The sequence below is a fragment of the Leptodactylus fuscus genome, chromosome 10 (genome assembly GCF_031893055.1).
Source record: "Leptodactylus fuscus isolate aLepFus1 chromosome 10, aLepFus1.hap2, whole genome shotgun sequence".
NCBI lineage: Eukaryota > Metazoa > Chordata > Amphibia > Anura > Leptodactylidae > Leptodactylus > Leptodactylus fuscus.
This window is the reverse complement of record NC_134274.1, coordinates 11215611-11231341: the sequence shown is the minus strand read 5'-3', so window position 1 is coordinate 11231341 and position 15731 is coordinate 11215611. Positions and strand designations below refer to the sequence as shown.

The 15731-nt window shown below is 44.1% G+C and overlaps 1 protein-coding gene across 1 annotated transcript in view; it reads left to right on the top strand.

The window, feature by feature from the left end:
- HPSE2 (heparanase 2 (inactive)) overlaps positions 1–15731 on the top strand; it is a 142730-nt gene that overhangs the window by 20428 nt on the left and 106571 nt on the right. Inside the window, exon 3 of the mRNA XM_075288067.1 lies at positions 3320–3481. Within this exon, the coding sequence (XP_075144168.1) occupies positions 3320–3481 (162 nt within the window). The remainder of the gene's footprint in view (positions 1–3319; positions 3482–15731) is intronic.

Below are 15731 nucleotides of genomic sequence, written 5' to 3'. Positions count from 1 at the left end.
GTAACTTTTTCATCCTTTTTTGGTGACTGCGATAACGTTATTTCCCCACACAATGTAATGTGCTCCTCATACTTGACCCCGCTCCTCTTTGTTTATGGCTGCCTTGTTTATAACATGTGCACTTATATACTGAAGTGGAGAAACCTCCCGCACATATTTTCTCAATATTGTAGTTTACAGCTCGGAGTACGAACTATGACCGCTTTGTGCTTTTCTTTGTTGCTCTGTAAACTCTTAAAGGGATTTTTCAGTGATGGTTACCAATCCTATACGGCTCCTATTTTGGTGATTCCTGGGTCCCGCGTGGTCTTTACTCCTCAGTCCTACTTTAAGCACTCATCTGACCACTTGCAGAGATCTGTCGTCGCTGAGGACAGTGATGGCTAGGGGGGGCATGATTGGGGCAACCCGAACCCCAAATGAAGGCCTAACCGCCAATCGGTGTCAGTACTGAAGGGGGCGCTCGTTATACTTCTAAACTGCCATGGGCTGTCCATATATAGAGTAAGGCTGGCGCCTGTGGCTATATAGTGGGCACTATGGACAAGCGCTGCTCCACAGCCTATGGGGGGCGCTGCTAGGGAGCATTGCCTGTGTTGGGATATTTTTATGTAATTACCAACAAGTTTTGAGAATTATTTTGGGCTTTCCCTGTGTAATGACACTAAACTGAGCACGGCTGCCCAAGAAACTCAAGTACACTACAGATACATAACCTCAGACACAGTGAGTGCTCAGTACAGACCCCGAGCAGAGACGGGGTTAATTAAAGGGACGGCGTTACATTTCTGCACATTCTTCACATTGGCTTTGTACCTCTGGATTGGTTTCTTGTGTACAGAGAGCTGGACATGGGTCTTCTTTGATGTCTCGCCGCTTACATGTCCTGTCGGGGATACCGCTCGCAGTGAACAAAATTAGTGTTAGTGAAGTCTGCAATAGATTACCAGCAATGCTACTAACCCATAGATGTAAACTGCACGGGGCTGGACATCATGGCGGCTCAAATAACCCAGGAGGATCAGTAACACAATGTGTATCCTAATACAGAGGGGAATGAGGATTTAGGGTGTATACATGTCTGGGAATTGGCGAAAACTGATGGTGGTGTAGTCTATATCTGTAACACGTGGCAGTACTCGCTAGGGGCTCATTCACACTGAAGCTGTTTTTGTATTTCAAATAGAATAATAAAGATTACACTAGAAGTTGCAAGAAATGCAAACACACACCCCTACAGTAAATTGCCTAGGGGGAATCGAAAGGGTCCTTTACCCCTTTAAGTGAGGGCCATCTTACATCTGTGGAGATTTTTTTTTCCACTTTGGCTTTAGTTTTTGCTATTTAGCACTTACCCAATTTTTGATATTTTATTACTACTGTTAGAAGTCTGTTATCCATAAAAATATAGATACCTATCATACGGATAATGGACTCTAATGGATATCAATGTGTCCATTACCTTACAGGTTTTTCTTTAGGTTTTTTGTTCTTTTGTGCAGAAGCGTACAGAAATAAAGACTGTCCATTACTGTATGTCACATCTGTTACCGTCCATTGTCCATCCGTTACAGTCCATTGTCCATCCGCTACCCGTAGACATTAATGTTAAGAGAACAGCGGCCACTTCACATCCGTCATAAGTCTGTCCAAACCTCTTGCACCTTGTATTATGGCCACCAAAATAACAGAGCTGTGATGGATTCAATGAAAAAGCTGACGGATGACAGAACAAATTACATTTAGGGTTGAGCCGATCTTGACTTTTCAGGATCGATTTTGAAATCCAATTTCTGATCATTTTTCATTCGAACCCGATCTCGATCCCAATGTAAGTCACTGGGATTTTTTTTACTAATCAAAGATCGGATTTTAAAAAACGATCCTATTCACTATACAGCATGGAATCTAACAATTGAACGCTTTAATTGTTAGAATCCATGCTGTGTAGTGATATTTCATAATCAATAAGTAGCCAGAGGATTTTTTTAAAAATCCTCTGGCTCCTTAGTCCCCCCTGGTGTCCACTTACCTGCAGAGATGGCTGGTCCGGTGCCTGATGGTCTCGTTCTTCTTCGCCTCGCTGCCTCCCAGATTAGGAGAGTGTGGCGGGTACTGGGAGGGGAGACGTCACATCCCCCCGCCCTGTACTAGCCCACAGTCTCCTAAGCCACAAGCCCCGCCTTCTTCCTAGCTCTTTAACACTAACCTGGGAGGCGAGGGCAGCGAGGCGAAGAATGAGAACACCGGGCACCGGACCAGCCATCTCTGCAGGTAAGTAGCTACTAGAGATGTTAGCTAGTCTCCCATTAGAATGAATGGACGCAGCCGGCGCGCAGGGGGTTAAGGCTTTGTACCGGCTGCTTCCATTCATTCCTATTGAACTGCAGCGGAGCCTTCACACTGAGTATACACTACTCAGAATGAGCGGAGCGTATACTCAGTGTGAAGGCTAACATTGTTGGCTTTTCCCACAAAGCATTGTGGGAAATAATCACCGATCTCGATCCCACCTAAAAAGATCATGTTCAGAATTCTCATCGCGATCGTGAAATTTTCTCGATCGCCGATCGGAATCTGATCTTTTCCGAACACGATCGCTCAACCCTAATCAAATTGAAAAATGGGACTTTTAACAAATTTTTGATGGATCCGTCCATTGCTACCATTTTATCATGCAGGCACTAAGAGTGGTATTGGGAACACCCCAGGAAGCATCTTGTTTGAGCCTTAGAGATGCAGACTGTTCTTTTGTTTGTTTTGTTTAAAAAACTTTTATTTCCTTCAAAGTAGATTTATTGCATTTTGGGATACCTAGAACGTAGTCATATTAAACCTAACCGGTGACTTTACAGAATAAGGGGACCTCCTCACTACAGTTATGATGATCTGTTGCCCTTATCAGTCATAGGATGAGAGCAACGGACAATAGGGAGACTTATTCTATCATAACAGTAGAAAACATGACAAAAGAAAACTTTCATCATATTTTTTAACACGAGACTGAATGCAGACACTCCAGATGGAGGGAGCTCTGACTGCATCAGTCTTTCTCCTGTGATGGATCAGAGCAACAGACGTCAATAACATGGCAGTTTAGGATGTGTTCATACCGCCTGTGTGTATACATGAGCAATAACACTATTCCTAAATATTATATGACCTGAATCCTGTATCATCACCAGTTTTTCCCTCTGTTGGCTTAGGACACATTGTAACTATAAGATATTATCTATGAATTGTTCTGGACTGCCTGTGAATATCTTTGTGTTATTATTACTGTTATATTGATTCCAGGATCTATTCTGTCTTTCTGCAGATATTGTACGCAGCGACATCTCTCTTGACAAACAGAAAGGTTGCAAAATTGCTCAGCACCCCGACACCATGCTGGAGCTGCAGAGGGAGAAGGCAGCGCAGATGCATCTAGTTCTGCTGAAAGAGCAATTCTCCAACACCTATAGTAACCTGACACTAACAGGTAAGAATTTAAGGTCCTCTTCCATCCATAGACACCCCCATACAATATAGTCCCGCTGCGTCCTGTTACACTATAGCTTTATTTCATTCAGACACCTCATGAATATAATGGCTCCCTCAGTACACAGAGATGTATGAGGAATCTGTAAAGATGGCGCCACTCAGGTGCACAACAGTTTATAAAGATGCGGTCAGCTCCATCCCCAAAGTTACATAAATATTGTGCAAAGCAGCTGTGAAAAATGCATGTTCTTTCTGGTATTCAGAATATACATCCACTGGTTGTTACCCAGCTTTCCAAAGCTCCTGAAAGGTAATTATGTATAATGTTGTAGGGATATAGAAAATAGTGTAAGTATCAAAGAATAGCTACAAATATTCACAATTTAGCTGTTTGGGAAAGTTGGGTGCCTTTCCCTGCGGACTCCAATTTATTATATAAAAGGCTGCAACTCACAACACAACCACTGGGTGGCCCCACATAGACTCATAAGGATGTAATATAATCATTTTGTGACATAATATGGCAAAGCGATGTTGACTTGATAAGCTGATGATCACACAATACACATCTATATCTACACATGGCCAGACTAGAGGAAAGGTAAAGAAGGACACCTGTATTATGTGCAGAGAATAACAATAGCTTGTATTTCTGTATGTAGGCTACGTTTTTCATAAATGCCTGTTACACGTTTTCTTACCACTTTGACACTCTGGAACTCTTAGATTGATCACCTGCCTTTTAGACCCCTACCAATCTTCATAACACCCCTGTAAGTGCCCTTATGGCTTATGGGACCCCTTTGGTTGTCCATGGTTGGTAGGTGAAGGCGCAAGATACTACTTTTTGTCAATTAAAGTAAAGGAGCAGGAACTGAGTTGCCATCTGTGACTACAGCTGAGCTACAGTGTGTACGAGCAGTCTAAGGTATTCTGACACCCCCATGTCTCATCATTGGTTTAGGCTGCTGCTCTCCCTCCCTCCTGTAGCCCTGTCTCTTCAGTATATAATGTGCAGGGTATTGCCCCCAATACTAGAGGAAAAAACCTTAGGCCATGTGACCACTGAAAGCTACTCTACAATCCTAGCTTCTTCCAACGCAAGGGATAAGACTGGTGCTTAATATGCTAGTCTTCATAAATATCCCCACTGATTGCTTTTAAAGGGATCCTATCATTAACACAATTTTTTTTTCTGCCTACCATGTAGGAATAGCCTTAAAGGCTATTCGTCTCCTACCTTTAGATGTCTGCTCTGCACCGCCGTTCCGTAGAAATCCTGGTTTTCATCGGTATGCAAATGAGCTCTCTCGCAGCACTGGGGGTGGGCCCCAGCGCTCAAACAGCACCGGGGGCATCCCCAATACTGCGAGGACAGTCTCCAGTGCCGCCTCCATCTTTTTCAGGAACGTCCTCTCCATGCGTCGTCTTTTGGCGCAGGCGGTGAAACTTGTAGACCTCGGGCACATCCGACTGCGCATGCCCACAGGCCACAAGTTTCACCACCTGCACCGAAAGAAGATGCGTGGCGAGGACGTTCCTGAAGAAGATGGAGCCGACACTGGAGTGTCCTCATAGCATTGGGATTGCCCCCGGTGCTGTTTGAGCGCTGGGGCCTACCCCCAGTGCTGCAAGAGAACTCATTTGCATACCGACAAAAATCGGGAATTCTATGGAACGGCGGCGCGGAGAAGACATCTAAGGTAGAAGATGAATAGCCTTAAGGCTTTTCCTACGTGGTAGGGAGAAAATCGGACACAGATCCCTCATAGACGCATATCTGTGCCCTCATATCCATAAAACCGGTAACCGACAGATGCAACATGGTTGTGAAAAACTATCCTGTCAGGTTTTTTTATGGTCATTGTTTTATTTAGTAGATTTAGATGTCTTATGGATGGAGAGTGAATCAGAAATGCAGTAGGAAAAGCTCCTTCAGACTACAGAATCCCTGGCCGTCTGTCTTGTTATGATTCCACCTTTTCAGACCCCGCTGACATCTCTTGCCTCTGCTACTGTACTAAACGTATCCTATAAAAACATAGAGGAAAATACTCCGGTGAGTCGTCCCATTAACCCGACCACGGACATGACCTGGGCTATTTTATCGCTCTGGTGGGCTTCAGGCACATTCTCCTCTCTATCCTGTGTCTAATCTACAAGCCCTTGTCTGGGCTAGGCGGGGGTCTACGGGCCATGGGCTTCCCGCCAACTCATCTATCCCATTCTAAATAAACAAGTAACATTCATATTGGCGAGATTACGTTCTGTTCCTGAGGCCGCACACCTCTGACCCCCCTGTTTATTTTTTATTATAATTCCTCCGTATTACCCAATATATTGAAATACCAAATGATCTCATAGCGGCCATATAACATAAAATAAATATGAAACCTGGCCTGGAGTCTTCTATTATAGTAAAGGCCTTAATGTCTCCCATGGCTCTAACTAGAATATTAATAATAAACCTCCCGAAAATAAAACCTGAGACAGACGGGTGCAGGGAAGGGATAGGAAAGCCTCCGTCTCTGCCTCTTGTGAGATGCCAAAAAGACTGAAGTGAAGACTTTTCCAAATTTGACTTTTCCTTGTTTTTCTTTCTTGGAGCGTGCACTCTGCATGAACCCAGTAAATATTAAGGAGATAATGGCAGACAGACACGGTGCGGGCCATGGACGGCTCTACATAGTGTTGTTTGAATTAACAGGTGAATGTACAGTGATGGGGTGAAATGTCACTGCGATGGGAACAAGAATGAGACGCTAATGGATAAAGATGCTGAGAAGATAAATGGTCCATGTAGATAAGTAATCCCCACCTCCCACGCCTGCAGGTTTCACCAGGGTTATTAAAGGGGATTTACATCTTCACAACCACTTTGGAAAATTTATTAGGCAATTGCAGGAATAGCGTTTTTCTTCATGTAATGTTATATGGACATGGAGTCCCTACTGTTCTGTGTACTGCCATATGGGGTTTCTATAAAGCACTGGGTTACAGAAGTGTCTTCATTCTCCCCTAGAAGCATGGCATGTCTGGAAGAATACAAGGTGCTTGGCTGCAATACGGGAGCGTGATTTTCTGATTCCATATGAACAAAACCTTTCTGGTGGGGGGCGGGTTACTATTCTTTCTGTGTGGCGTAGATTGGCATAGTCCTGGTGCATCTTTGCCATTTTGTAGGCCATAGATATCCTCTTTCTGATCACTTTAATGAAAGTCACAAAGTGGGGGGTGAAAGTGGCCCCTTCTGAGCTGCTCTGTAATTGATAAGAGGCCAGAGATGATTTAGGGGTATCTTTCCAGCACAGAATGCCCCACTTTCCTTCTTCTATATGCTATTTTTTATGGAAGGTGGCAGTGTTCCCCGTCCTGCCCTGCCTTGTTCTCCATGCTTTGTCCACCCAATATGTGCCTTATGCCATGAAGAAGGGGTGAGTAACCCTGAAACGCGTAACTCTTTCATGAACTAGTCATTTCCACCTAGTTACTTTGTAACTTTTTATCGTCATGTAAATAAAAGTGATATTTTATACTTGCCTTCTAATTTACCTGGATCCTTCCTGGTTGACGATGGATTTTACCATTTCTACTCTTTATGCCATTTGCCACTTTTATGACAGTGTTTGGAGACCACGGCAGGCTGGGGTGGAGATGCCTCAACCCAACAAATTTACTGTAACTCGTGAGAAAACTGGTGTGAGTTGTACCACAAGTCTATGCCAGTTTTTCTGAGCCGTAGCTTTCATTTCTTATGTGCAAGGCCTCCTGGGCTGTAATTATTAGGAAACCAGAGCGTCTTGATGAGTCAGGGGCTCCTTACTCTAGTGGGGAAGCTTAACACTGTCTGAGGACACGCAAATCTTAATACATTCCTTTGTATGAAAGCAGAGACCTACAAAATACATCAGGATCCAACCTCTAACATCCAGTTGTACACAGCCATTATACAGCCATGTCATAACTCTAACATGCAACTAAGATGTGTCTTAGTGGCTACAAGGAACCCTGTCATGGACTGTATCAGAAGACCTCCTACTGACAACACAAATGGTATTGCCCAGATTTTAATTTATTCATGCATTCAACCAACTCAGCTTAAATGAATAGTTCAGATGATGGCAAGAAACTTTCACTGTGTCTCAAGACTTGACTGCAGATGACTCACTTACAGATAGGGGGGATTTAAGAAAAGGTAAAACAGGACAAAACAGACTAAAAGCTGAATATAAATGTTCTATCACAACCAAAGCACTTTAGTCCCATCAGTACACATCAGTACTTCCCTGTATATGTCCTGCATATTGTTATTGAGCAGATTATCCTTTACCCAGTGGCGTAACTAGGAATGGCGGGGCCCCGTGGCGAACTTTTGACATGGGGGGCCCCCCCCCCCCATCCCAACTGACACCGAAGACCTCGACCGACCCCCTCCTCCGCACTCTATTATGTCCCTTACTGGCCCCTGCACACAGTATTAACCCCAATAGTGGCCCCTGCACACAGTATTAACCCCAATAGTGGCCCCTGCACACAGTATTAACCCCTATAGTGGCCCCTGCACACAGTATTAACCCCTATAGTGGCCCCTGCACACAGTATTAACCCCTATAGTGGCCCCTGCACACAGTATTAACCCCTATAGTGGCCCCTGCACACAGTATTAACCCCTATAGTGGCCCCTGCACACAGTATTAACCCCATAGTGGCCCCTGCACACAGTATTAAATCCAATAGTGTCCCTCTGTGGACACCCATAAACAATTATTATACTCTGGGGTCTTTTCAGACCCCAGAGTATAATAATCGGAGACCCGGGGAATAAAAACATAAAAAAAAACAACCCACTGTTGCTTCTTACCTGTTCCCCGGCTCCTGTGCTGTGCTGTCCTCCTCTCGCGTCCTTCTTTAATGACGTTGGACGTCACATGACCCGGGAAGCATGCCGGGTTCATGTGACGTCAGAGACGTCAGACAACAGTAGGACGGAGGCCTGGCAGGATCGCGGAGAGGTAAGTAACAGTGTTTGTTATGTTCCATTACCTCTCCCGATCCGCCGGTCATTATACTCGGGGGTCTGCAAAGACCCCCGAGTATAATGATAGCCCCTGTGGGGCCCGCGGTGTCACTTGCCGATCCCGGCCCAGCCAGGATCGGCAAGTGAATAGGGCCCGTAACTGCCTATTTTAAAAAAACCGCAGCGGTAGCGGCTGTCACCGGGCCCCCTAATGGCCCGGGCCCTGTGGCAGCTGCTACTGCTGCTACCACGGTAGTTACGCCCCTGCCTTTACCTACTGTGTGTAGTGAATGACAACTAGTCTCCATCCACCAGTTCAGACAAGAATAAAGACTAGAGATAGAGCCTTCAGTGAGGAAACGGCAAAGTATAATTGATATACTGACCAGATATAGCGTAACTTCTCACGTACATACACCTATCATATCCTGATGCGTTAGATGGAACAATAGGTAGCCTATTTTTGCACTTCAGTTTTCAGCAAGCCGTGTGTGAGGCATCTCGCTAGGAAATTGCCTCCCACCATAATTGATGGGCATCCAACTCTTTATTCCCAGGGTCTATGGGGGACCCTTACCTATTATGGGAGTTTTCTCACTTGAGTAAGACCATGCTCAGTAGGGGGCTCAGGTCTCGTCGTACGGTGTATTTCATGTGGTTGACTCCTCACTGATTATAACATAATGTCCTAACGGAGCAAAATCCCTGTTGAGCTGCATCCCTCCATATATAGTCAGCAACAACAAGTCTCACCCCCCGATAACCAATCACGTTTGCATCAGCTACAATGTGTCCCAGTACAGAGCGCTGGATTTTACAGGATGACTGGGATCCAGCTGTGCCGCTTCCCTTCCCTCTACTAGGAAGGCCATTATATGCTTTAAGGACAAGGATAAAACTGTTTTGGGGGAACATGATGTCTCTTTGATGCGGCTGCCAGACAGTTTGGAATCTGTGACAACAAGTTTACATCTTCCTATTGTCACTAGACAACACAGCTCGGCAGACGAGCCCGACCCAATGTTTTATTAGCGCGAGTCTCTTCTCTAAATATTATGTTTCTGTCTGATGAATAGGTTGCTGATAAGAATAAATCTGTCCGCCGAGCCCTTTATTTGCCTGAACATCCACTTTCCCAATAATATTTGCGCTCGTAAAATGTCTTGTTTAGCCGTCTCCTCCGTGCGCCTTGTTTGATTATAATATTTTATCCTTTTCAGCAGAATCGGACAGATTGTAAATTGTACATTTTAGGGATTTATGTTTATGATCCTGTTATCGAGCTTTGAAGATCCCAGGCCCGTGACTGTACGGCGGCTTCTAGTTTCTGGGACTAAGGACTGTTGTAAATAAAACTGATCCTAGAGGGAAGGAGGCATTAAAGGGATGGTCTGCTTTGGTGGACGAGACAAAGCTGATAGATGATCAGAGATCAGATTTGTGAACCCAATCACAACTGTTTAATTCCCCTGCAGTGCCCCTAAAGGAGAAATGAGGTATTACATGGTGCGCAGTGAGGTCAATCAGTAATATGTGGATGTGTTGGGACCTTCAGAGCAAGCGATAATGTCTATGGGGTCCGTGCACAGCACTTGCAGTTGCGGTCGGTATTCCGTTTGGCAGAATACCGAACACAGATGTGAACGAAGGGTCAGAGGAAAAGGTTAGTCTGACCCCCCCCCATATACCCGACACCTTCTCACAAGGCGTATAGATTCACACCAGCCCCAGAAAGATGGCCGCACATGTGCCGCTCCCTCCTATCACCTGGCAATAAGACAATTGTCTTGGGTATAACTTCTCTCTATACCTCTACCATTACAGATCCTATAATCTACAATCCGCTGATGTATCTCTGCAGGGTTGTGACAGCTCTCATAAAAAAGCAGTGCTTGTGTCAGCTTAGATAGCTATGACTGCAATATAAGGAATATGGATCTAATGAATAGATCTGGCCTAAATGGAAAACAGATGGCCAGATAATCCAGGGTTAAAATAACAGTTTCATGGGGGAGCGATAGAGACTGCGTCTCGAGGATAGTTTTACTATAGCACGGTTTAGTTTTATAGCTTTTTAAAGTATAGCCGGAGAGGCCGCATCAACCTGCTTGTAAATATCTGCGCCAATGGACTCGGCGGTTTGATGTATCACATGGCGGGGGTCGTCCCGTAAACCTACATCCGTATAACCGAACGCAATGCATTTGTCATAGGAGAGTCCTGCCCCTATCGGACCTCACATCACGAGGCGGGAAAGGGTGTCATGTCGTCTGAGCACTAAAAGTTTGTAGGTTCCCGTCCAGTAAGTTGGCCAGCGCCGGGAATGACTGACAAGATAACACAAGCTTCGTTTTTTGTCTTTTTATGGCACTTCAAGAGACGGTTCACCTGGAGAAGAAACCTCAGCGCGAGGATCCAGATGGCATCCTCGTGGGCGCCCAGCTGCGGGCAATCAGTCCGCATTAGGCAATCCCCTTTGTGTTGATCTCCTAGAAAAAAAAAAATCCGTGCTTCCCATTCGTCATGCTTCTCCAGTTGCAAAAAGTGTCTATTAGAAGGTTTTCATTTTTTTGTTTCTCCTCCGCAGCCCCTCTTGAACTTTTATCATTCGCCTCCTAACAAGCTGAACCCCATTAACGTCCTTCTTCTTTTATAAATTTGTGAAAGAGACACATCCAATTTTTTTTTTCCCTTCTCTTCTTAAAAGATGAGGGCATGTGTTTTTAATAAAATGTAGTATTGGCTTATGTAGCTATATGCAAATAAAACTCGTGCTGGCATGAAAGACGGAGAGCAGACGTTATGTGTTCTATCACTGCGACCGGTGAGAGAGGATTATGGATTTTTCTGTTCTTTCTACTGTGGCATCTGGACCCCTGGGAGTTTTTTTAGATTCTTCTTTGAGGTTTTTGCAACAATTTTTTTTTTGCTTTTTTTTTTATCTTTAGGTCTCTGGGTTGCTATCTTTTACGTTAAGAGCAGCGTTGCGTTTTCAACAATGCGTGCTTTTGGAAAACGCAACGTGTTTCAGCTGTAGAACTGGGAGCGTTTTTCCTATATGTTTAATAGGGGGAAAGAATGCAAAAAAATAGCTGCAAAACTTTATGAAAAAAAGGAACTTGTTTTTGCTCCTTTTTTTTTTTTTTTTTTTTTTTTTAAAGCTGCGTTTCACAAAGTGGGCCATTGGCTGTATTCAAGATTTGGCTACTTTAACATTAAAGTTACATACCAAAAAAAAAACAAAACCCCAAGCTAAGGCTGAGGCACCCCAATGCAAAAAAGCAGCATTTTGTACTGTAGATTTTATTGTAGGAGTCCTTTGAAAAGGTATAGCAAATATAAAGAAGTTCTCAGACATTTCTCTCCTGACTTTGACTGAAAAAAATTCAGAAAAATCTGCAGCTATGAATGCTGCATTTTCGCAATGTTGGAACTTAAGCTAAAGTCACGCAGCTAAAAAAAACCCTGCAGAAAAAATGCAACAAAACAAATGCAGTAGGAATGCATGTCTTTCATTGCTTTTTAATTTTTTTTTTTTGCCTCTTCTCATTTGTCTACATGGAACATACGTTAGCCTATGGCCACATGTGGTGATTCTGCTGCAGATTGTCTAAGCCTAACAGCCCAAAGCACTCATTACCCATTCACTGTACAATGCCATCACCTCATGATGTGTTAACGCAATATCACATGGCACCATATCTACCTGCTGGAGGGGCAGAGTAATTTCTATATATTAAAGAAAGAGATTTAAGTAATAATTATGCTAAAGGGATTCAATCATTAAAATGCAGTTTTTTTTCTCCCTTAGACGTATGAATAGTCTTGAGAGGTTATTCTTCTCCTACCTTTAGATGTCTTCTCTGCGCCGCCGTTCAGTAAAAATCCCTGTTTTCTTCTGTATGCAAATGAGTTGTCTCGCAGCACTTGGGGCGGGCCCCAGTGCTCAAACAACACTGGGGGCGTGCCCAATGCTGCAACAGAACTCTCCAGCACCGCCTCCATCTTCTTCTGGAACAACCTCTCCCTGTGTCTTCTTCCGGTGCTGGGTTCAAACTTCTAGGCCTTGGGCAGAGCCCGCTGCACATGCCCACGGAAATTTTTCTGTTCACCTGGAATATTCTGCAAGCAGCCATTTTATTGTGGCTGCTTACACAGTAAGCTGGAGTAAGCAACCACAAGGAGATGGCCACGGGCGTGTGCAGTCGGCTCTGCCCGAGGCCCGACAGCAGAGCCGACTGTGCATGCTTAAAAGTTTGAAGCCAGCACTGGAAGAAGACACAGGGAGAGGCCGTACCAGAAGAAGATTGAGGTGGCGCTGGAGATTTCTCTCGCAGCATTGGGCCTGCCCCCAGTGCTGCAAGAGAACTCATTTGGATACAGAAGAAAACCGGGAATGAATGAGCTGAGCTGCACAGTGTCTGCATTCATGAAATGTAAATTCAAAATAATTTTCTTTTTTGCAATTTTCCGTTTCACTTTTTATAACACAAAAAAAAAATCCTGAAATCTTGCCGCTTTCGCCCTGGTCACTGAATAACACGATAGGCTGACACTTCCTGTTCTGTAGAGATCACTAACATCACAGGCAGGATAACAATGAAGACAAAATTTACAGACATGTCCACACCTGCCTTAGCTTGAATTTGGTGAAGGCCTCCAGTTTCTCTTGAAACAAATTCAAAAGAATATCACAACATGATGGCAAAATCCGTCACAGGCCGTAATCCTTAACACAACCACTGGGTGGCCACACATATACACACATAGTATAGATACCTTCTGGTACAATATTACAAAATCTTAGTTTTTCACACAACATCGTGAGCCAAGACGAAAGGTGAGCATATTGACCTGGCACAAACTGAACTGGTTCCAAATTTCCCAAAAGTTTTGCATTATAGCGAGTCTGAAACTTTTGGGATTTGCCTAGTATAAGTCTCAAAATGGCAGCCACCATTTTACAGATCAGGAGATGGCAGAGAAGAAGGATCATCAGTTTAATATAACATTTACGGTGCCTGAATAGCCTTTTTAAAGGCTATTCACGCATATGTGGGGCTCTATCAGCATGATTTTGCTGATAGAGCCCCTTTAAAAACCACAAAATTTACAGTTCGGTGTGGTTTATAACCCCTTCCCGCCATAACCATTTTTCATTTTGGTTTTGACTCCCCGCCCATACCCTCACTAATAAATATATATATATATATATATATATATATATATATATATATATAAAATTATATATACACTCACCGGCCACTTTATTAGGTACACCTGTCCAACTGCTCGTTAACACTTAATTTCTAATCAGCCAATCACATGGCGGCAACTCAGTGCATTTAGGCATGTAGACATGGTCAAGACAATCTCCTGCAGTTCAAACCGAGCATCAGTATGGGGAAGAAAGGTGATTTGAGTGCCTTTGAACGTGGCATGGTTGTTGGTGCCAGAAGGGCTGGTCTGAGTATTTCAGAAACTGCTGATCTACTGGGATTTTCACGCACAACCATCTCTAGGGTTTTCAGAGAATGGTCCGAAAAAGAAAAAACATCCAGTGAGCGGCAGTTCTGTGGGTGGAAATGCGTTGTTGATGCCAAAGGTCAGAGGAGAATGGCCAGACTGGTTTGAGCTGATAGAAAGGCAACAGTGACTCAAATAGCCACCCGTTACAACCAAGGTAGCCAGAAGAGCATCTCTGAACACACAGTACGTCGAACTTTGAGGCAGATGGGCTACAGCAGCAGAAGACCACACCGGGTGCCACTCCTTTCAGCTAAGAACAGGAAACTGAGGCTACAATTTGCACAAGCTCATCGAAATTGGACAATTGAAGATTGGAAAAACGTTGCCTGGTCTGATGAGTCTCGATTTCTGCTGCGACATTCGGATGGTAGGGTCAGAATTTGGCGTCAACAACATGAAAGCATGGATCCATCCTGCCTTGTATCAACGGTTCAGGCTGGTGGTGGTGGTGTCATGGTGTGGGGAATATTTTCTTGGCACTCTTTGGGCCCCTTGGTACCAATTGAGCATCGTTGCAACGCCAAAGCCTACCTGAGTATTGTTGCTGACCATGTCCATCCCTTTATGACCACAATGTACCCAACATCTGATGGCTACTCTCAGCAGGATAATGCAATGCCATGTCATAAAGCTGGAATCATCTCAGACTGGTTTCTTGAACATGACAATGAGTTCACTGTACTCCAATGGCCTCCACAGTCACCAGATCTCAATCCAATAGAGGAGCATCTTTGGGATGTGGTGGAACGGGAGATTCGCATCATGGATGTGCAGCCGACAAATCTGCGACTGCAACTGTGTGATGCCATCATGTCAATATGGACCAAAATCTCTGAGGAACGCTTCCAGCACCTTGTTGTATCTATGCCACGAAGAATTGAGGCAGTTCTGAAGGCAAAAGGGGGTCCAACCCGTTACTAGCATGGTGTACCTAATAAAGTGGCCGGTGAGTGTGTGTGTATATATATATATATATATATATATGTGTATATATATATATATATATATATATATATATATATATATGACACAGAATCCACTACTGACAATAAGTGATGGTCACTAGGGTTGAGGGATCGGGATCGGCTGGAAAATGATCAGAAATCGGATTTTAAAAACTATCCTGAAATCTCAAGATCGGCTCAACCCTCCTCCATAAACATAAAGTAACTAGGGTTGAGGGATCGGGAAAGATCAGATCCCGATCGGCGATCAAGCAAATTTCACGATCGTGATCGGCTGGAAAATGTTCGGAAATCAGATTTTAAAAATGATTCTGAAATCTCAAGATCGGCTGAACCCTAATGGTCACAAGTCACCTCTTCTACATCCTCACACAATGACCACTGCACAGGTCACAGACCTAGAAAGCAACAGAAGTCAGTCCGCAATGCAATGGTATAAAATAACTAAATCCGTACCATGGCCTTATTAATCTGCCATACTCCCATCCCTGCCTATTAGTTTCTGTAATATTGTGCCAAGGACATATGACATTTACTGGCTGGATCTGTCATATGATGGATACCAACTAATATACCTTCTCTTGTTATCAGTTTGGCAGAAGGCAACCTGATATCGGATGTCCGTTCATCTGTGGATTGCATCACAATGGCAGGAAAGTCACAATTCAGTTTTTGAATGGCAGGTGGGATCAATGTTCCTTTTGGAATAGAAATACCAGTTTGGCAATAACCCCGCA